The sequence below is a fragment of the Nanorana parkeri genome, unplaced genomic scaffold (genome assembly GCF_000935625.1).
Source record: "Nanorana parkeri isolate BGI_ZX_2015 unplaced genomic scaffold, ASM93562v1 scaffold628, whole genome shotgun sequence".
Taxonomy (NCBI): domain Eukaryota; kingdom Metazoa; phylum Chordata; class Amphibia; order Anura; family Dicroglossidae; genus Nanorana; species Nanorana parkeri.
Genome location: NW_017306896.1, coordinates 757,382 through 781,386, shown reverse-complemented (window position 1 = coordinate 781,386; position 24,005 = coordinate 757,382). Strand labels below are relative to the sequence as shown.

At 41.9% G+C, this 24,005-nt stretch overlaps 1 protein-coding gene across 1 annotated transcript in view; it reads right to left on the bottom strand.

Moving 5' to 3' along the window:
* PIR (pirin) overlaps positions 1 to 23,764 on the bottom strand; it is a 40,411-nt gene extending 16,647 nt beyond the window's left edge. The window contains exons 1-4 of the mRNA XM_018563058.1: positions 23,459 to 23,764; positions 17,614 to 17,706; positions 3,710 to 3,793; positions 3,079 to 3,285 (exon numbers count right to left, since the gene is read on the bottom strand). Of these exons, the coding sequence (XP_018418560.1) occupies positions 3,079 to 3,285; positions 3,710 to 3,793; positions 17,614 to 17,706; positions 23,459 to 23,701 (627 nt within the window). The 5' untranslated portion in view covers positions 23,702 to 23,764. The remainder of the gene's footprint in view (positions 1 to 3,078; positions 3,286 to 3,709; positions 3,794 to 17,613; positions 17,707 to 23,458) is intronic.
* Between the last annotated feature and the right edge of the window lie 241 nt (positions 23,765 to 24,005).

The following is a 24,005-nucleotide window of genomic DNA, read 5'->3' as shown; positions in this document are numbered from 1 at the left end:
CAAAAAGGTGCAGGGAAAAGCCATGGTCATACCCTGATGGTCTTCATGCCGATGCTTTTACTAACCCCAGATCTCCCTGGAGCAGCCAGTGTCATTAGAAGCCAATAGTAAGCATGGAGATTCTACAAGATTTCAACTGGACATGCAAATATGTGTCACAGCATTCTATCTAGGTTTAGAGCCTAAATGTAGAATCCCCACACCCCCTACAAAGCCACAAAGTGTACCAGAATATATTTTCATATTTTTCATAGGCTGGCGTTAGAAAATGTAGAACAACAACTCTAAAATGTTAAAAAAAATTTACAGCCAATATTCCAGGAGCCATGCCGCGTTTTATCTAAATTCCACGATGAAGTAACTCACTGCATGTATACATTCATTGACAGTTTCAATGTGATTAAGTGAAAACTAAAGTAGAAAAGACAACTGGCATCAGCCTATACATGTTATCAATTTACATACTTGCTGTCTGAATTCCTTTTGGTTTCACAAAAAGTGAAAGTCATGTAGGCAAGGAGGGAAATGGAAGGAAGCTGTGGTATGTGGGAAAGAACGCTTTCTTGTGGAATTTCATGTTTTCTTCTGTGTTAGGTTATCATTTGACATGAAGTAAATGTTTTAGATCTTTTTGATCGTGAACAATATATAGCGTTGTAGATCCTTGTGGAAGAACAGGACCAATTTATGGCATGTTTTCACAATATTTTCCATAACAAAATGCATTAAGAGAGCACCCAATGTTAGATGGCAACAGGATGAATCACCAAGTGACTTATAAAATCTCCTAGGAGTCCAGCAGTGAGCTTTCATGGAGTTCCCAACTCCGCCTCCGAGATAACTTGTCCTTGAATTGCTGTCTTGTTTAAGTTACGTGAACTCCCAATAATGGATGCCGCAGGGAGGTGCAGTTGAGAAGTTCAATGCAGAATGTAAGTGATCGTATGTGAGAGATATAAGAAGCAGGCAAGTCATTAAAACTGCTTGCTCCTTCTTAAAGCTAGAAACACGTACAATACCATTGCTGACCTCCTTGTGAAAAATGCTAGTTGCCTGGCTGTCTCTAATTTCCATATTTTCTGAGTCATTAAATCAGAGCAAGGATCTGGCCACTAATGGTTGAACTCCTGAGCTACATACTTGTTGTAGGCCAGAGACTCAAGTATTGAAGCCATTGGATCAGCATAACAGCCAAGCAGCTAGCATTTTAATAAGGAGAGGTCAGCAGTGGCAGCCTAACTATATCACACATTGCAAAATGATGTGCTTAGGACTTCAATTGGTGGTGCAATTGGTGCAGCACTAAAAAATGGTGCATGTTCTGGGGGTGGGGGAGAGGTTGTCGGCAGCACATGGTGAAGGCTGGGTGGGGGGTTACGGGGGCGGTTCATGGTGCACACTGTCCCGCCCAGCTCACTGACATCAGTGGTTGCCAGCAGCTAGGAGCGGGACACCAGCCGATGCTCTGGCCGGTAAGATGCCGTCTGAGGCAACAGCTTCAGGCTGCCTCCTTATAGGAACGGCTCTGTGTGCTTACTTTGAATGCCCAATCATGTGTTGATGAAATGAATAAACAGGAATTTGCTTTCACATTATTGGATAACTGAAGTCAATCCTAATATTCTCAACTCCTGGTACGGACTATTTTTGGAGTGGAAAGAAGAGGCGATTGATTAAGATTCTGCGGCTGATAGTCCGTACCAGGAGTATACAATACAGACTGCTGCAGCAAAAAAAACAAGGAAGGAACTATAACAGTTTATTGAACTTCTTCCTATCTCAGCTAAATACGTCAATGAATGCTCATAAAACCTCTTCAAAAGTCAGGTCCAAGTGTGGTCACTTTTAAAGAATGTATTTTGTCTTGTCCCACCATGAACTGATACAGCACATACAGTCACTATTTTATGCTGTTGATGTTAAACTGAATACCAAATGCTTATCAGGTCGTGCATGTAATTATTCATGATGACTATGTCTGCTGAGGATATCAAGTTCTGTGATGAAAACAAACAAGGCTGCTTCTCATTTTCTAAAACCTAATACTTTTTTATAGGATAAAAACAAGGTTTAAAGGGACTCTTTCCTATGCAGGACAATGTAAAAGAGTCACCTAATGGTCATCCCCCTCCTGCCAAGAAGCATGTGCTTACCTTTCCTCTCTCCTGCACTTCTCTGTTCAGACCAGGAAAAGTACAGCCCTGTGTAAGCACCAGGCTGAGTTTTTAGAGCTTACAGAGGGCTGGCTAGGGACTCCTTTCCCACTTTCACGTGACAGTGCTGGGCCAATCACGAGACAGCAGAACTGTCAGATGGGAGTGACTAATATGCTCACCCATATCTGGAAGTGTTGAGTATTTCACTTTTCTCCAAGTGGCAGAATGGAGGGACCCAGGAGTGAGGAAAGGTGAGTACATGCTGTAAGGCAGGGGGTAGTTAAGTAAAATTTTCCTTTGTCCATCCAGGGTCAAAAAGCAACATTTCCACCAGGTATAAAATGTTATTTCACCCAATTATCTGTTTATTAAAAATACTGTTTATTAAAAATGTATTTTCACATAAAATAGTATCATGAATTTGTTTTCAAATGAGCCTCCTGTTATGAACTGCAGCGCTAGGTGAAGAAGGTCAGTACTAGTACAAATCTAGGCTCTACTGCTTTGCATGTGCCCTCAGTCTGAACACTGAAATTATTGCTGCTGGCTGCTCCTTCATGGTCCATTCACAGGTTGGTGTGGGTTCTAGACCATGCTATATTGATTAACTGCAGTACAGTCTGCAGGAAAGTGTAGGACCTTGTCCGGTTGCCTGGCAGGAATGCCTGTATCACAAGAGTGGGTGAACAGAGTGGTAGGAGATCAGTTCATGAATACATATTTTCCCTATGTATATAGCAGCGTGAAGCATACTTCAGTGCAAGCCCACATACCAACTGTAAGGAAGCCTTCATACAGGTTTCCACCTGCACCTCCTATACAAGACTATACACTACTATATGTGCTGGACAAACAACCATTTAGATACATAAAGTTGAGCTCAATACATTAACTATCAGTCAAACTTTTTCCCTTTACCAACCTTGACTCCCATTGACTCTCCAGAGATGACGGTAGCAGTTACTCCATCTTTAGATGGCTTGGGAATGTCAGCACTTTTCAGTTCTTGGTATTCTGGAGGAATCATCTTCTCTGAACTTCTCAGATTGACCCAGAGTTGTAAGCCATGTGCAGGCTCTTGTGTACAAGGCATCTCAGCATGGACAATACCACGACCTGCTGTCATCCACTAAACATATAAAAAGGAAAAAGGAATTGGTACGAAGTTTATTAACAACCCTTTATTTGTTCATGTTATAGCAATTCTTAAAGACCACTTGAAATTTTCGAATGTTATCAATTGGTTCTCTAATACTAAACAGAGATGAATGTATTAAGGGTTATTCCTTTACACATATCATAAATACAAAGCCTATCTGCGTATTATATCAAGAAATGCCTATATACAATTCCCTAATTTCCTTTAAACTAATTATCTCTCGTCTATAGGTATCTTTTAGGATCCGATACACATCAGGTGCCTACAGTCCAATACCAGACAATATTTTTCCAAGACTGGATGGCAATGTCATTAGGTATAAGGTATCTTGGGAAATTAAAACAAATTACAAATTCAGGGTCAGCATGTTTGTGTATGAAATATATGTCTTTACCTGCAAGTCTCCTGGGTCCAGTCTGCCGACATGTCCACAAAAATCTTCATGTGCCATTGAGCCACCACCAAGCAGGTAAGATACCTATATAAAAAAAAAAAATTAACTTCCATAAGAAAACAGTAGAAATGCAAAACAAAAAACAACAAAACCTTTCCATGTCACTTACATTGATTTTCAGATCAAATTTACATTCAGAGACCGGATTTGTTGTGTACATGTATTCCCTTAAGAAATTTGGGATACGTCGTTTTCCTAGAACGCTCAGACAGAATTCTATTTAAATTGTGTACAAAACAATGCGATGATGTCAATCAAAGTAGCAGATCAACAACTGTTATCCTAGTCTGAGCTTAAATACGGTAACCTAGTAAGACTTGTGGCATGCCGACTAGTACATTTTGACATTACACGCAGGGAGATAGCAGGGTTTATTCTCTATGACAAGGCCAGAGGTTTACCGATCTTACAGTACTTCAGAATAAAGCTGCTGCTTAGGTTTTTGTTTTAATCTATACAAGGATATATTTCTATGATGCACAGCCCCGTTGTATGTTATGTAAAGTATTGCACTCCCCTAACAGATATGCTGGGGAAGAAGGACCTGAATGAGGTTGTAGAGTCACATTAATGATTAAAAACAACAATTCAGCCTAATGGCAATGACATAGGCCAGATGCATCAAAAAGATCTGAAAAGTAACATGTCTGTGATGCGGACAGTCACAATCTTAATATATTTTCTGAACACTGACTTCTGATTGGCTGATACAGCCAACACACTGTATGTATTTTTCGTCCAAGCATGGAAACATGTTGATCGATAAAACAGAACAGGTCAAAGCAGTTTATGGAGTGGGGACAGTTTGTGCAAGTCCTATTTGGTCTTGTTTGTACTTTAATTCTATCACAACAAGTCATTAACTCAGAAACAACAGATGTGGGTGGTCTAATCAGGAGGATAGCCTGAGCAACCATAAGTCGTTTGCCGCCTTTTCCTCTGCTAACAAACTCATCTACAATTGCTATTGTTGAAATTTTCCACTAGATGAATACTATTTTTTTTGTGTCTGGGGTCTGAAAAGAAAGGAAATGATAAGTTATACAAAACGTGTTAAACTGTGGAAACTGTGTATAGAATGGGTCTCATGCTTGAGAACCCTCTAAAAGGAGAACTATTCCTTACCTTAATGACTGATTGCTGCTGGCAAGAGAGAGAGTGGTTTTCCTAGACCTAAGAACCATTGTCTTTTTTGGAACACACCCATTTCCAATGTTCCTACTGGGCATCAGGCATTGGAAGAACTAGCAGCACAATTCCCAAAGAACTGTATTGAGGAGGGAGACTGATAAAAGTACCTCCTTTCATAGTCTAAGGCACACATAGACTTGTTAAATAAAAAAATATAAAGCTCAAGTGCAGCAACCTTTAGCAACCAAAACAGAAATGACAGCAAAGTTCGACCAGTGAAAGCTGGATTTCTTGGAAAGTCCGACAAGCAGAAGACAGATTTTGACTTCTTGTTATGGTTTACTCTGCCTACGAATGATCGCTGAACAAGAAACCCGCTATATACCTTTTTTACGTTTCTAAAGAGCACCAGAAACATGAATGCAGCAATCTCATTAGCGGCTATGAACAACTCAAGTAATTCATTTTTAAGGCAATTTTGAAAAACAAAACTATGATTTCTTTAATTACACTGAAAAAATCCAATGGTGGGCACCACACTAAGATAGCAGCAAAACTGCCTAGGTACAGTCAAGGCAAGCTGATACAAAGATTCCAGTGGAAAAGGCACTAGTGGGTCTTGTATTGAAGCGCTTGTATTAAAGGAGAACTATGAGGTGAGTGCTTTTCACTCATCTCATAGTTCTAGCCGACCTGTGACAATGAGACTGTCACAGGTCGGCTCAGTAGATCGGGAGGTGAGCGAACACATACCGGCGTTCGCTCACCTCTCGATCCTTTCACGGCTCTCTGCCGTGACAGGGGAGGGGCTGGATTCCCCCCTCCCCGCCAGCGCTGACTGGCGTAACGTACGGGGGAGGGTGCGGGTACAGCTGGCCCTGCCTCTAGATAGGCAGAGCCAGCTGTCATTCACGCATCTGGGCGGATCCCGGCACAATTGTCGGGATCCGCTTCAGCTGAGGCGCCTCAGTATACCGTGGCGTCTCAGTATACCACAAGCTACAGCTCGCGGTATACTGAGCCTAGGGTGACGGGAGGACACTAGTTTGTGTCCTCCCTTTACCTTAAGGAGAACTATGGGGAAAAGCCTTAACCCCATAGTTCTCCTTTAAGCGCTGCCCAAAATGGTGGCGCTATATAAATCCTGAATAATAATAATAATGATAATATTAATAATAATTGTACTGAAGCAATTTAAATAGATTGATTTATACCTAAACTACCTCAGTACTTGCAGATGCATTGCACCCCCTATCCCCATCGATAAAATAAAAGTTACACATACACCAGTTAGACCTACTACCCCTAATAAAACTGTCCTGCTGCTGGTTAAATTTACACTGCAGCATTTTGTTTTGTTTTGCATGGTACATGTGCCCCATTGCAATGCCCAACTTCCCATGCCTTTTTTGACCGTAGTTTGTCGATTAGCCCTAAACATCTACAGAATGACAAGATTTGCCCCCCATAGACTTCAATGGGATTCACCTCTAATTTTGTGTACTATGAATTGAAAACAAAATTCGCAGAACCCTTAGCAAATTGAACCCCAGCAGACTCAACTATCACTACTGCCATCTGGTTCCAATTGTGCTGGTATGTCAAATACTAGCTGGGGTGGGGGCAATATAATTTTTTTTTTAAATTAAGAGTCATCAATGCATCAGTCACAACATTAGTGCAAACTTTGTAACTGAGCTTATTGCTATTGTCAGAGTACACTCTACAGCATCACAGATTATTGGCATTAGTCTGTTCAAACTAAGCACCACCGGGCATATCACAAGGCACTGGTATAGATGGAACACAGCCTGCACTGTTACAGAGTATCAAAACTCCTGAATGGTTAGTACTGTAAAGTCTATATAAAGCCTTTTTTTTTTTTTTCTTTCTGAGTGATAAACAGGCATCATTAACAAGTAACAAGTTAAGTAGACATGTAAATGTTTTAAAATACATGTACTTCTGTGTTTTTAATGGTATACAGGTATTAGGCTGAGAAGCTGGACTTTTCATGTACCTGACTAGGCAGTGCTGGAGGGGGTAGAAGGCACTTTATGGGGCATTTACATTTTTTTACCTACATTCCTGCAGATGGTGAGGTGTGCTGTCAATATAAAGGGCTGTGGACAGAGCTAGGTATAGCCATTCACTAACTCACTTCACAGGTCCCTGTAAGCTGCAGTATGTATGCATTTGCCATATGGTGTAATAAAAAGAACCTAGGAAAGACACGTCAGCTGAAAGGGCAGGCTTAGAAAACGGCCCGTTAGCCTCAGCCTACCTCTTCTCTCAGTACTGGTTTCCTTTAAAGTTACTGTATGTTAACAGTGCTGCTGAAAGGGCTTAGATATTTACATTTCATGGAGAGGACTTCTTTTCTGGGTTCTCTTTAATTCTGCCAGTCATAAATTAAAAATCTATACATCTGATCACATGGTCACTGTGGAGAATAAACCAACTTTAACTCCAATCCCCCCTCAATCAACAGAAATCAAGTGACTGAGGGTTTTAGTTAGATGAGCAGAACTGGAGGGAGCCTGGATCAGTACTTCAACCCTTCCATTACTCTGTTCTTAGCCATCCTAACTAGACTAATAACATAGCTTTGGTTAGGGTTCAGCTATTTTATTTATGTTTTTTTAGTTTTGGGTAGAGCAGGATGGGTTTGAACCTTTGTTTTTATTGCCATCAGTGTCCCACTAGAGGAGATTTTCCCCCACTTCCCAATGGGTTTCATACAAAACAGGAAGTGAGGGAAAATATGGCTTTCCAATAAAAAAAAAAAGTTCTGACTTGATTTAAATTTTACATTAACAGGTCCACTTTACACAGTAAGAAGATGTTACATGCTGCAGAAAAATCTATTTCTTAGAATGATGGCAATCCTTTTCTAGATTTCTCTTTTTAAATTTCCGTACTTTGAATACATTAATTCTAGTTATTTGATAAAGTACTGACCTCAAGTGGTCATTTTGTAGAATACTTTGAAATGCTTAGGACTAATGGCATAGAAACCCCTTCTATACCGACTTCAGCTGGCATAGGTTACAAACTTTGATGTTTGTTTCCTATAAAATCATATGCAAGATATAACACTGAGAAATGAAATTAGGGATCAATCTAAAAAAAGTATTCATAAACTCTATATATTCGTTGGGCCGCCTCGTGATTCCACCAGATGTTGAAAGGTGATGTGAGGAATCTGACACTGCACTGTTTCCCTTCTGTTGTCCTGTACCAGTCTTGCCACTCTCCGTTCTACCCTAACATTGACTAGTCGCTGACGGCCACAATTTGCACGTCCAGACCCAGATTTACGGCTGACAGTCCAGTCTTTAAACACTTTAACAACAGCTGCTCTTGAACATTTAACGAATTCTGCTGTTTTGCTGATACTCGCTCCATGCGCCAACAATCATCCCACGTTCAAAGACTGTTAAATCGCGTTGTTTACCCCCCTATCTTCAGAAAAAAAATTACTTCTACTGTCGTGGTAAACAACCTGCTTCCCTATTTATAATGGTCTGGCCCTCTAGCAACTTCAGCGCGAAATTATAGCTAATTTGCCTACAAACGTCAGGTGGTCATAATAATCTGGCCACTCAGTGTATATAGGTGGTTTAATCAGCTCCAACATCATTCACTATTAGAGAAACTACCTACAATCCTTCCTGTGAACTTACATTATTTATGGCATTCCCATGCCTCTATCTGTCATCAGCACATGCATGGATTTTCTTTCTATGCATATTATAGATGTGCTTTCAGCTGATGTAGGGAAGGTATTGGGCACAGACAGAGCAATTGTCAGGGTGGTAGGCACTGGACTTAAGATGAGATGCTGGCCTATTGCTAGCAAAGTAGGGATATCTCAAGATATAGCCTGCTTTTCATATCCTTTAACAATGATATGCTCCTTTTTTATATAAGAGGATTATTTTAATTCTTTAAAGGACACCTGTAGTTTTGGACAACCTGCAGAGCCTTGCTTCAGAAAATGACCTCACTAGGTCCTCTTCAGGCTGCACATGCATGTCGTGGCCCAATTCATTACTGTGGTATCTGTATTCATAGCAATTTCCAGTGATTCTGCACAGTAATGCTCTCCTTATAGAAATGAATGGGGACATCACATACATGCGCAAAGACTTTTCCTGAAACGAGGCTGTGCAGTGACCATTGTAGCCACACAGTGAAGATTGCTGGATCAAATACAATCACGAGCAACAAACCAGGTGGGCCGCACTTAGGTGGGTGGCAGCATTTACTAAAAGACAACTTATACCACAGGTAAATTTGGCCCTCAAAGCCTAGTCACTTTGAAACATTTTTTTTTATCCTTTACCTTTGGATAGATTGGGGAAGGGATAATATTTTTCTCTGATTCTTGTTTTTGTCTACAACCCCACTGGGGAGATTTTTTCCTCTCACTTTATGTTTCTGTGGAATAGGCAAAGGTGTTGTCCTGACAACAAGAAGGTACAAACACCAATAAAAGCACTGACCAAAGATGTAACCCTTCCCCCCGCTAATAAAATATGTTTTTTGGAATTTATGCTTCTGTTGGAGATTTGTGCTTCTTGTTGAAGAGAAATCGCCACAATAAGGACATAGGCAGAAATAAAACCTGAAGGAGGCCCTTACCCTATGCTACTCTATTCAAAGCAAAATAGAACCTTTTTATTTTTTTTGGAGTCAGGCTATAAGACAATTATGATGTTTCCAATACACTTTATCTTTGCTTTACTTTGTTCTACAAAAACAGTTGGCCAGCTCGTGGTGTCCATTTTAGGCCACCAGTTTAGAAATCTTTATTCTAACTCACTACGACAAACTTTAAAAAGTGGACCTTGCATGAAAATGCAAGGTCTACTTATCTGGTAGCCCCCACTCCTTGACTAATACAAAATTATAAATGAAAGCCATAAAAAAAATTGAAAGATAAATGGGATTGGTAGGGAAGATTGGTGCCACTAGGCCTTCACATGGGATCCTGGGAAAACTGTGAATAAAAAATAGCGAGACAGCACTGGAGCACTTACTCATGAGAGTTTGGATCCTCAGCTTTCCTAGGATCTCTGTTGAGGACCTGTCACATCGCCCTCACGTAGGTGAGAACATGGGTATAAGGAAACTGTTTCTTGCAAAATATCCATGAGTCTGTTTGCCATCCTTAAAGCCCAACTCAAGCCAAGCTTTAGGCTTGTCTGATGAACACCACCCAGTCAGCTAGTAGGGGAAACCTTAAAAAAAATAACAACTATTGAGTAGAGTGAAGAAAGGTTCGAAATTCTGTGTGGTCTCTATAGCGATCTGAGCCTTCCTGTGATTTTTAATGTTCTTTCTTGTCCTGGTGTTGCAGAGAACAAAGTAATGGGAAATCTCCCAAAAGAAGTTGAAGAGCAATAATAACTCTTACACAATCTATTTCTATATTTAAAAAAAAAAAAAAAAAAAAAAAGCTTTGGCTTGATTTGGGTTTTAATTATAAGCGTCACTTCAATGTATTTAACATTTCTGTAATCATTCATTATCATAACAGTCATATATTATCCAACATGGGAGGGACTAAATATGTCATACCAAGTTGAAAAGCTCAATGCACTCCTCTTTTAGTATGTACACTGCAATGCTGATCTGTAACCTCCCCTTTATCCCCCTAGGCTTCCACAATGTATAATTAGTAGTTGTAGAGTTGCCAGGAAAGAGCCCAATGATCGAAAACTATGGACAGCCGTTTAAATGTCAAGTTCACAAAAACTGCTGACTAGAACAGAAAACAACAATCCTAACCCTTAGCAACATAAGCGATGCTTTCCACCTGCAAACCTCCTATTACCCTCTATGACCAGTGTCACATATTTGAGATAAGAATGCAGCTATGTAAATAAATAAAAAACAACTAAATTTTGTGGTAGTGAAAACAAGCCCTAAACCTGAACTCTAGGCAGATAAAAATAACACATTAATGCAACTCTATTATTATTAATACGTCCCTAAATGTATATTTTTTTAAATACCAGCAGTGTAACTATCTGAATGTGACCTGCTATCATCATCTTGCAGTTCCAATACAGCAGGGCTGGAGTGTCAGAGGAAGAAGCAGTACAATGAGCCAATCAATTCATGTGCAGTGAAGAAGAATGCTGAGTGACAGAGAGGTGAGCTCATCACAGTGCTGCTTCTCCTTTCACTCCCCAGTCATAGGCTGGGGGCAGGTCCAAAATGACCCAGGCTTAAGGAAGTGTGAATGATTCTGGCCTTCAGACTGAGAGACAGAAAAGGTACTGCAGGGAAAATCTCTGGATTGAAAGCTGGTTCTGTAATGTATCTTTTAATGGGCTATTCATTTTATCTTGTTATTTTTGCCTGGAGTTACTATAGCTATGAACAATGCTATGAAATGCAGCTGGACTAGCATTGTTCCTCATATTACTTCCTTATCTTTTACTATCTTAAAGTGTATTTCACAGCCAGATTAGGATAACAGCTATTTTATACTTGTTACATGTTCTCATTTACATAGCATAAGCTAGAAAAGTATGCTTCTTGCGGTTTAAATTGCTTTTACATGGGTTAGGATTTGTTTTTTTAGCTTCCCAAGGGTTAAAATCTTCTACTTGCTTCTCCTTCTTTGTAATGTTGTGAGGGGCTGTGAGGGGTTAAAGGATTACAATGCTGGCTTCTGCATTTAAATGTTAATGAGAGCAACACAATCCTCAAATTTCAGTCCTAAGTCTTTCTATAAGGACAGATCACTGTGAAGGTGCTCAGAAAAACCTGGTAAAAGGTAAGACATCTATTTTTAATTGTTTTTCAGAATGCTGCGTGAATGACAACACATAACAAACACACACAGAGGGGCTTGACTGCAAAAGTGAAAATACACTAAGTATCTGCCCAAGAATTGGCAACATTATGACAATTGTGAGGTTAAGTGAATAACATTGATTATCTTGTTATTATGGTACCTGGAAGTGGGTGGGATGTATTAGGTAGCAAGTGGAAATTTTGTCCCTGAAGTTGATGTGTTGGAAGCAGAAAAAATAGACAAGAGTAAAGATTAGAGCAACTTTCACAAGGGCCAAATTGTGATGGCTAGATGACTGGTCACAGCAACTCCAAAACTGCAGCTCTTGTGGGATGTTTCTGGTCTACACTGGTCAGGACCTACCAAAAATGGTCCGAGGAAGGAAAATCAGTGAACTGGCAGCAGGGCCATGAGTGGCCAAGACTCATGGATGCATGTGCAGTCCAATCCAATAGGAAAGCTATTGTAGCTCATATTGCTGAAAAAGTTAATGCTGAATCCAATAGAAAGGTGTCTGAACACAGTTAGTTGCATATGGGGCTGTGTGGCCGCAGACTAGACAGAGTGCCCATGCTGACCCGTGTCCACTGCCAAAATCAGCTACAATGGGCATGTGAGCATCAGAACTGGACCATGGAGCAATGGAAGAAGGTCTGATGAATCATGCTTACATCCCGTGAATGACCAGGTACATGTGTGCCGCTTACCTGGGGAAGAGATGGCACCAGGATGCACTATGGGAAAAAGGCAAGCCGGCGGAGGCAGTGTGATGCTAATCATTGTTGCTAACCCCTTCACGGTATTCACTGATAGATAAGCAGGATAATGGACCCTGTCACATTTCAAAAATGGTTCAAGACTTGGCCTCCAAATTCTCCAGATCTCAATCCAATCGAGCATCTTTGGGATGTGCTGGAAAAACAAGTCCGATCCATGAAGGCCCCACCTCACAACTTACAGGGCTTAAAGGATCTGCTACTGATGGCTTGGTGGCAGATACCACAGCACACCTTCAGGGCTGTTTTGATGGCAAAAGGGTAACCTACTCAATATTAGGTGGGTGTCGAGCTCATGCTTTTGGCTCGGCTTGGCTGCCTTCGGCTGCTGTGCGGGCTAATGGGAATAGCCCATACAGCAGCCAATTGGTTGGACTGAACTGAAGGGCTCTGGCGGCTGAAAAGAGCCGAAGGATCAGTCGAAGCTACGGCTGGATCCTTCGGCTCTTTAGTGAATGACCCCCTTAATATATTGCAGCTTACCAGTCCTTATATGTTGACTGCATTAGCTTTTATTTTTCAGGCTAAGAACATTTTAGTAAGTACAGAAAACCCAGGCAGCTAAAACTGTGTTAGCTTTCTTGTGTAAACTACTTATCCCATCAACTCCAATGTGATAATGAAGAACAAAGATAGACATATCTGAAGTTCGGTCTGGGTGACCACTAAGGATGGGCTCGGGCGTGTTTGCAGCTACACGTGCCGAGCCCGCCAGGAAGCTGACAGCGCCAATCACAGGTACTGAGACATTTTCCCTGCAGAGATTGGAAAATGTCTCAGTGCCTGTGATTGGCGCTGTGCGCTGTCAGCTTTCTGGCGGGCTCGGCACGTGGAGCTGCGAACACGCCCCAGCCCATCCTTAGTGACCACCATGGCTGCCTCCATAGATACAATAGAGAAATGAAGTGTAGGCACCAATGGAGAGGAAGTAGGTTATTCACAGGATCACCAGGTAAACATAAAAAAAGAAGCACCTGGAAATAGAAAATGAATGTAACCACTATAAGGACTGGTAAGTTGCAATATATTACATTTCAGTTTTTGCTAATATGGATATTAGGTCAAGTGATTCATGTGAAGTGTGAATTTTAATGATAGGTCCTCAGTACAGCTACCCTTACCAATAATGTTTTGAGAAAGAAATCCATGAATGCATTTGTAATTGAGGTTTCTAATGTAAGCATAGTAAGGGTGTGTTCGATACCGAAGCAAAAAAAATAAAAAATTGGGCTGCAAAAACAGAGGACCTGTTTCTGATTAGATAAGTGCTTAGCTGAATTTTCTTATAAACATGCCAGGGAATTTTCTGTATACCCAGATCAAAGCTCTCTACAAGTTTTAACAAGCTGAAAACAAATACCCTAAAATTGCAGACAATTGTTATTCACGGATAAAAAGAACAGTGCCAGAGAATATACTTGATCTGTGCTATTTTTTCTTAGTCAAGAGAGTAATTTTATCATTGAAATATCAGATTGGGTGGACTAATATTTTACATACTTTAGCGCTCACCCCTGTATATATCTTACGGACCAAAGCAAATATTACATTTCTGCTAAGGGCCCATTTATTCGGTGGTAACCATTATTACTTAAAGATAGTGTACCCATTCCAGAACAGTAAGGATTGGGGATATAGCAAACAATGCTGAAGAAGTGTCTTAGGGGGCAAACTATGCAGGAAAATATCATGAATGGACAGCAGGCATTGTGTGCAGGAATGTAGTACATGGAATATAACAGTGGGCATTAGGTGCAGGAGAGTAGTGTGGGAGGTATGACGGCACACTTTATATGCAGGAGAGAAGTTCAAAGGGTAGACAGGGGAGGTATGTGCAGGAGAGGAGTGTGCAGGTTATGACAGTGTGCTGTTGTGCAGGAGAGGGGAGCAGAAGGTATGACAGCAGGCAGTATATGCAAGAAAGGAGTGTGCAGGGTGTGACAGTGTGCTGTAGGTGCAGGGGAGGAGTGCCGAAGGTATGACAGCAGACTGTCTGTGCAGGGGGTAGTGCAGAGAGTATTACCAGGGGCTACGTGCAGGAGAGGAGTGTGCAGGGTATGACAGTGGGCAGCATGTGCAGGACAATAGTGCAGAGGGTATGACAGTGGGTAGTATGTGCAGGAGAGAAGTGTAGAGGAGCGCAGAGATAAGACAGCAGCCAGTATGTGCAGGAGAGGAGTATGAAGCGTATGACAGAAGACAAAATGTGGAGAAGAGGAGAGCAAAGGGTAGTATGACTGCAGTCTGTATGTGCAGGAGTGGATTGTGGTGGCGTATGATGGAGGAACAGTAGTGGTTTTGTTGGGGACATGGGAAATGGGGTAGGGCTTTGTTGCCAGAAAATGTTTATGTAGCAAATGGAACAGTGGAGATAAGATTCCCATTGGACCAGAGTCAGTTGAGATAAGAATGATATTTAGTGTGGTGCACTGTATAAATGTTACTGATAGTCTCAACTGTGCTGGAGACTGGGTGCTGAGAGGTTAACGCATATGCACTGGGCACAGAACGGTAATTGCATATGCTCAAGGGACTGGCTGCTTAGGGTAAACACAAATGCTGGTGACTGGCCCCTGAGGGCTTAGTGCACATGCGCTGGGTAATGCCAGCTGAGAGAATAATGCAGAATAGGTGCTGAAGAGGTTAAAGCACATGCATTGGGTTTGGAGTGCTGAGGAGCTAATGGACATGCCATGAGACAGGGCAGTGAGAAGATAATGCACATGGGCCTAGGAATGGGCACTGAGGGATCATCACATATGCCGGCAGACAGGACACTGGGGGGTTAACACATCAGAGCTGGGGACTTGGTGTTACGGGGTAATGCTTATATTCTAGGAACAGGGTACTGAGGGGTTAATATGCATACACTGCAGACTGGTCATTGATGGATTAATTTACATATACTTCAACCTGATCACTAATGGGTTAATGCTTCCAGGGCTGGATGAAACAGAAAGATGGGTACATCTGAACAGAGGGGGTGACTATCAGAGGGTTGCAATGGAATTTTCTTACAATCTGTCTGGCCAATAGACAGGAAGAGGTGGCGAATTAAAGATGAAGGAGGAGGAGGAGAAAGGACTATACTGGAGGCAGAATCCCCCAGTGGCAAAATGAAACTGACTAACGCAATATCCTCAAAGGGGATTGAAACTGTGCTGAGAAAACAAAATTATAGGAAGCCTGGAAAAGTGAAACTGCTATGAAAACGAGACTGTGGCATTACATTATTAGGATAAAAGATATCAAAGTAATACCTTTATTACTTTGATAACGGTATTTTAAAGGACAAACAAGGCTTTCTTTTAGGGATATTTACTTGCAAAAATTATTTTATTTTCTGTGCAATTTATAGACAAATATAGAAAAGTTATTGCATATAAAAAGTATAAACTTTATACTAAAATAACACTAACATTACATTTCTGGTTCAACGCGGGTCTTTACATATATTTAAGTCCTGGCTGTAATTTATATAGTGGGGAATTGCCGGTAAAATCTGAGAGGGTAGCAGCAGCAGACAGGCAGGGGGAATGGGAGTAGGGCAGGTTATGTACACCTATTGTACTTTGGTGACATTTTTTAAGACATGAATAACACACCTAATGTAACAAGAATATGTAAAATGATTTTGCCAGGTCCTAAAATGTGTATAGACTGACAATTCTGTTAAACTGCAGGGCCCACAAGTACTTACTGCAGGGCCCACAAGTACTTACTCTTCAAATCAATTTCTGTGCTCCTGTTGCACACCCTGCACCTTGACAGCTACTTATGCTCTGCCCCTTCCTAAATCTAAGCTCTACACCCAATCTATAATGGGCCAGTGCCAGAGACTCTGCTGTTATTGGTGGCTTTTGCATGGGACTGTTGAAGCGCTTAGCTTTGGGAGGGGGTACAGTGTCCCTTGTTGGAGATTACCTCTCACTTGTCCTGGTGACAACATTGCAAAGTGAAATCTTTCCAACAAAATTCCTTAGCAGCAGTAAAATCCTAGCAGGGGTTCTACGGTAACTCTTCTCTGCTTTAGCCAATCCAACAAAGGGAGGGTAGAGTGACTGAAAGCACATATACAAATTATGGCTATGCTTTTATTAAAGAGTATCCTATATAATAGCCATGTAAGGCACAAACAAGTCCATAGGGGACTGAACTCTTTGACTATAAGAAGGAAGCAGCATTGCTGAGTGAACCACTAAATAATCATACAAATAAATTACTATTGATACAGTATTTGTGAGTGAATTAAAAAAAACAACCCCATCAATGTGCTATTCAATGATTTAATTATTCACTAACGAACAGGTCAACCTTGGGTAACCTAATTTACTTATAAACCAAAGGGGTTATCTGGTGAAAATGTGCCCCTTCTAAGAGTACTTTTTAAAGCTGTTTAATCTGCCTATATTTTGCCTCCCTGGCTCCTCATTTTTATTAACATGTTAATACAATTTTTAAATAAAAGCTTTCCATTTTTTATTACATACCTTATTTTAGATCCAGTGAATATCCTCGCTACGTATCTGTGCACTGCAGGCAGATCATGACTGGTGGAAAGAGCCAGCAGCCTGTCCTACATTGCTTTCTGAAAACATCACACCATCATGCCTCAGCACTCCTCTCAAGAGCCCTCAGCCCTGATGCAAGCAGTTGGCTGGCTTTTGGTAGGAGTTATGCAAATATCAATATGCCTTCATGGGTGGGTGTTAGTTTGGAGGAGTGGGCTTTCCTAGACAGACTGTATTTGCATGCAGACTGTCCTAGGTAGTGCCCACATGTGATACTGAGCCCCCATGACTGAAAGAAATAAAATCCAATGAAGAAAAGGTGCTGTTCAGGGACAGTCTGGCTAAGGAGTAAAGAGTTAGATGCTGGACATCCTCCAGGCAGTAAATGAGATGGGCTTGATCTTACCTGCTGCAGATTCTACTGCACACTATGAGACATTTACAGCGTGCAGTGAAATGAGACAAGCATTTTTAGTACAGGAGAGGAACCTGTACAATTGTGCAAGACTGGAGGTAAGGGCGGAGTTCAGCTTTAACTTTAATGTCCAACACAAAATCCAGTGACCATTTGAAGAACCCTCCACAAATCACAGTTCAACAGGCAGCTCTTACCGTCTCAAATCCTCGGTGAGGGTGGTCTGGGAAGCCCCCAGGTTTGCCACCTTTGAACTCATCCAACATCAGAAATGGATCCAAATTTCTAAGCTGGAAAAAAAAAGTAAAGAAAATCACACATAACTATTAACATTCCTACAATGTTAGGTAATGAGATATGGGTGCTCCCATGTACATATACTATATAACTATATTGCATGTTTTATTGAATAGGTCTTTATAATAATTGCTGTAGTGTGTATTTTAAAGTATTTTTGCATGATTATGTTCTATATTTTGAGGACTATAACTTTGTAAAATGTCTCTTGAATGGCTATTTCTAAAAAGTGCTCACTATCAATGATGAAGGACTTTAAGGGATAATGCACATGTGCGCCATATGTAGAATTGGCAGTATATCCCCACCAGGGAGCCACAGGTGTTGTATAAAGACTCCCATAGAAGTCAGTGGCTGTACGCAACGATCGACAGGTATACTTCTGTACACACACGCATGCGCAAACACATACAACTCTATACAGCCATCAACTTACATGGGAGGATGTGCGCAGCACCTGTGGTTTCCTGTTGGGGAAATATGAATGTACACTGTACTGGTGCAGGCGCCCATGTGTTGAGCCCAAATATTTGATATCAATGACCTAAAATTATTATGAAGAAAGGGTTTCTGATTTTCCTACTCCGACAATGGCTTAGACAGGACAGGATTACTTAAAGTGCATGCATCACATAGAAGCTTGACCATGTTAATTTAATTTCAAGTGTCACTTTAAGGCCCCATTCACACTGAGCGACACTTACCTCGAGCGGATTTCCGCGCGGTCGGGATAGCGCAACTGTTCGGGCGACGATCGCGCTACCTTCACCGCTGGGTTGCATGCAAAAAGAGGAAAAAGCGCGCGACATCCGCTGGAAAAAGGGTCCTGCTCAAGCGAAGCGCGACAGCGACGAGCGACATGGAGCTGTAAAATAGAACAGCTCCATTGATAGTCATTGAACGAGTGACTTCTCGCGATATCACGCGGCAAATATGTGTGATATCGCGACAGAAAATCGCGCGATTAAACGCTCAGTGTGAATGGGCACTAAATATTTTTGAATCTGTACCTTCAATTAAAATTAGACCTGGTGATCCTGCCATGAAGACCCTGTAAAAACCCTGTCTTCCACTTGTGCTACTGTGTTGTCTCCCTGTCACGCAGGATTCAAAGTGCCCATTTTAACATACTTCACACAAGAATGGCCTATTGCTATCACCATCAGGAAACTGGCCCTGAGAAATGTCATGCAACTATCGCTGGAGTGCATGAATGAATACATGAAGTAGCTGCAAAAAGACTGCAGGAAGCAAAACTGAGATGCAAAAAAAAGGATGCATACACATTCCAGGTCAGCACAGAGGCTAAAGACATCCAGGCAACTATGGCATGTTTCTGTAACGACAGGCTTCCTGAGAAAAATTATTTTGATAATTTTTTGGATGTGCTCCAGTTTTACCATAAACTAACACAGAGAGCATTTAAGGAAAGGATGGGAGGAGAAGCTTAACCAGTGCTGCTCCAGAGCACGCATTTCCACCTTTTACCCACTGGCCTAATAATTCAGCAATGGCTAATGTTGCTGTAGATAAAAAGTACTAATCGTATTTGTGCCAAAGTTTTTTCCAATGAAATTAATATTGTTCAGTAAAATGTTGTGCTTTTTTTTTGCTTTCAGAAAGCAGGGAGAGAAGGTAGCCAATTAGGGCTAGTTAGGCATAAAAAGGGGATAATTAGGGGTTAAATCAGGAGTGAGCAACGCCTGTCCTCCGGCTGTTGTGGAACTACGAGTCCCATCAGGCATTGCAAGACTGATAGTTACAGATCTGACACCCAGAGGCATGTTGGGATTTGTAGTTAAAGGAGAAGTATGGGGTCAGGGCTTTTCCCCATAGTCAGCGCTGGAGGATCGGAGCGGGGACGGGGGGGAATCCCTGCAGAGAGCCGTGAGTGAAAGTCACGGCTCTCTGCAGGGATAGATTGAGAAGTGAGCGAGCGACGGTATGGGTTCGCTCACTTCCCGATCTACTGAGCCGACCTGTGACACTTTCATTGTCACAGGTCGGCTCAGATTATGAGGCTGAGTGGAAATCACTCGCCTCATAATTCTACTGGAGGGCCAGAGTTGCCCACTACTGATGTAAATAGTTACAATAACATGCAAGTTTCCTTCAGGTAATCTTGTGATAAAAAGTAGTTATGTAGTTAGCTGCTCCTGAGCAGTGGAGATAGCAACAATGTAACTTTTTGGTTTACATTTCAACAAGCAACACTGTAATAAGCTGTGCAACTGGTGTCTCAGGACTTGTTTACACCAGCCGCTTGGGCTGGGTTGGGCATCGTTGTCCAAAGCAGTTCCGATGCTAGCACAAGGCAATCTGCTTTATACTATCATTTCAGATCACACCCACATGCTGTGTCCGTGTCCTGAAAAAAACAAGAAAAACCAGGCCTTTTTGCATTTTTGCTTACCGCAGCATATTCATCGCAATGTGCTGTATCATAGGAATACCACAAAGTTCAAAAAGGGTAAAAAACTAAAAATGTGTGTGTACCAAACACACTGCAGTGCAACTTAAAAGCACATAACAGCGTGTGCGCGTTATGTGTGAGCTTACGCATGTGCTATGGTGTGAGCAAACCAAGTCAGTGATAGGGGTTCTGATACACCAGGATCTGGTTATGAAATTTATAATCCTCAACAGATTGAACTGCATCACTCTTTGCAGCACTCTTTGCATCACTAATCCAAGGATGCCAAGTATTGCTGCTTCCTGCCCACTGCTAGACAACAAGGAGGAGCAAAATGGGTGTGGAGGGGTCACATGACTACAACTATGCAATAATAATAATAACTAAAAAAAGAAGTACGATATATATATGTATACACCCCTATATTGCCAAAAGTATTGGGACCCCCCTCCAAATCATTGGATTTAGGTGTTCCAATCACCTCCATGGCCACAGGTGTATAAAATCAAGCACCTAGGCATGCAGACTGCTTCTACAAACATTTGTGAAAGAATGGGTCGCTCTCGCTCAGTTAACTCAAGTGTGGTACCGTGATAGGTTGCCACCTGTGCAATAAGTCCATCCGTGAAATTTCCTTGCTACTAAATATTCCACGGTCAACTGTTAGTGGTACTACGACAATGTGGAAGCAACTGGAAACAACAGCAACTCAGCCACGAAATGGTAGGCCACGTAAAATTACAGAGCGGGATCAGCACATGCTTAGGCGCACGGTGCGCAGAAGTCGCCAACTGTCTGCAGAGTCAGTAGCTACAGACTTCCAAACTTTGTGTCGCCTTCAGATTGGCACAACAACAGTGCGTAGAGAGCTTCATTGAATGGGTTTCCATGGCCGAGCAGCTGCATCCAAGCCTTACATCACCAAGTGCAATGCAAAGCGTCGGATGCAGTGGTGTAAAGCACGCAGCCACTGGACTCTAGAGAAGTGAAGACATGTTCTCTGGAGTGACGAATCACGCTTCTCTGTCTGGCAATCTGATGGACGTGTCTGGGTTTGACGGTTGCCAGGAGAACGGTTATTCTCACTCCGATTGTTGCGATAGCGATTTATCCCTTGTGAGACCTCTATGCCTGGCCTGTATAAGCAGATTCAATCACTGAGGACATTCATTGTCAGATAGCTGAACTCACCAATACCGTGTTCATCCCAATACTTCTCCTTTAATACACAGTACAGTTTTCAGTGCTCTCTGTGTCTTCCTGTTGTTGGTGACATCCACTACCCTCATTTCCTGTCCTGGTGTCACAGAGGCAGGAAGAGAGGCTGAATCTCCCAAATGTGGTCAAACACAGAAATAAAAACAGAGACAACAGTTCTTACTCCTCCCTCTCCCACAACTTTGGCTGGAGTGGAGCTTGAAAGGAACCAAATGTTTTTAAAAAAGCGTATGATTCATGATAGGAGAGAAAGACATGTGTCTGTTACCTATAGCTGCCAGATTTAACACAGCTATTGTCTCACCTGTTCAAACTAGAACTGTGGTCAGGCTCTGGACATACAGATATTTACTTGTCCCTAGTAGTTACAGCAACCATGGAGCAATAAATCCTCAAAGTTCACAACAGAAACAGGAAAGTCCATGAAGTGGGGTCTCAGCACTCTGCTCTCCCCCTCCTCCTGTACACCTGATCTGTTTACATTAGAGATCAGATGGCTGGCAGGCTGTCAAGCCACTGATAACAGAGGGAGCTGAGCTAGCAAGTGAAAGTAAAACTAAGAGGCTTGGACTGCAAATTTGAGAATGATTTCCTCCACAGTGCCTGCAAGTAAAGGGGCCAGTGAGGGATTGTTTTTATTGCTTGTTAAGAATATGTCAATATTTAACTATCCATACCCTGGATCCAAAGCGCATTTTAGGGAAAAAACAAACATATTTATTTCATCTCTGAAATACATGCACATTGCCCATGCTGTATCCCTTTAAACACACTTAATACCCATTGATGTGTTCTCTCTTTCCTCTTGGCAACAGAGTCTTAAATTCTTAAGCATGTGGTGTCAGCTCTGCCTTCTTTATTTTTTGGTAAATCATAGAGAACACAGATCTCTCCTCATCTTCATAACCCCTCTTTGTACACAGGCAGAGAGCACAAATCACAAGATTTCTAGAAAAATCAACAGATATTTTTTGCACCTATTGAACAGATATAAAGAAGAAAACGTACAATGGTATACGTGGTATACGTAGTAGACCAAAAAGGTGCAAGTGAGAGAAGTTTACATACACTTTATGTTTGAACATGTAAGATGACTGGGTGTGACTGACTTGTATAGGTAACACGGAATCTGCCTTTTCAGGGGATTTTTATAAATCAGGCCAGTACTGTTAAAAACAAAGCACAAAACAATAAACCTTTCTAGTTTTAGGAACCAGAATGTTTATTTATAATTATTATTTTAACCACTTAAAGGCCATAGTGTTTCACCCCCTTCCTGGCCAGGCCATTTTTCAGTATTCAGTGCTGCGGTACTTTGACTGATGTTTATTCTGTCATGCAACACTTTACTGAAACGATTTTCATACCATTTTTTGGGGACAGATAGAGCTTTCTTTTGGTGGCTTTTATTCACCACTGGGGTTTTTATTTTTTACTATATAACAAAAAAAGTACCATACATTTTGAAAAAAAACATGTTTCCCTATAACATTGTGCTGTTTACATGCTAACAGTTTTCCCTCTCGTGTGCAGCGCTCAGCGCGCGCACGAGAGGGGGGAGGGGCAGGACGTCTTAAGACGCCCACCCGCTCTGAGCAGACTTCCGTCCGGCCGTTCACAGATGGCCATGGACAGAAGGTGGTTAAAGAAGAACCATGAGGTGAGTGATTTACACTCATCCTCCTAGTTAGAGCCGACCTGTGACATTGAAACTGATCGGGAAGTGAGCGAACACCTACCGTTGCTCGCTCACTTCCCGATCATCTCCCTACAGAGAGCGGTAACTGTCAGTCATCTCTCCCTGCAGGAATTCCCCCCCTCTCCGGTCCTCTAGCGCTGACTGGAGGAATGGACGGGGGAGTATGTGCTCTAGATGGGCAGAGCACGCTGTAAATCAGCCAGCTGGGTGGATCTCGACAGCATTGTCGGGATCCGTCCCGGCTGAGGTGCTCTCAGTATATAGCAAGCTATAGCCCGCTATAAACTGAGCTTTGGGTCACGGGAGGAGGTTAGAATATTGTACTCTCGTGACCCTAAAGAGAACTATGGGATAAAGAGGTTACCTCATAGTTCCCTTTTTAACCATGTACTTTATAATTATGTAAATCTCATACCTCATGTCTGCCGATACTCCTGCGTACTCGGGCACCGACTCCCTCTGACTGCTCCACGCTCAGGACAGTCTTCACCACTTGTCTGCTACCCATCCTTCCGACTTGAGGGAGCATACACACGTGAGGATTCTGGTTGGAGTAGTGGGGTCTGTAACATGCGTCAACAATTTCAGCTGGAGAATTCAGTGCACTGCCTCCAAAAAGCCTCCACAAAAGCAAAACGCAGACTGTTCTTATAAACATGAACTATGAGGCAGGATATTCCAAGTTCCTATGTTTGTTTTGTTAAGCAAATGGAGAGAAAACAAAACATTCTGAGAACAGGATGAATGGATTCCACTGAGCATGCCAGAGATCTCATTTAGGAAGATGAATTTAGAGTAAGCTTTTTGTAAGGATACATTTGCTAACCTACTAATGGAGTTATAATAAGGACCTCGGATGTCTCTGTACAATTACATGTTCTACTATGCAAATCTTGACTTCTGCAAAGGTCACCTCCAGCCCATCAGAGAGGCAGCGCTGCAATGCGGGTCTGCACTCTCAG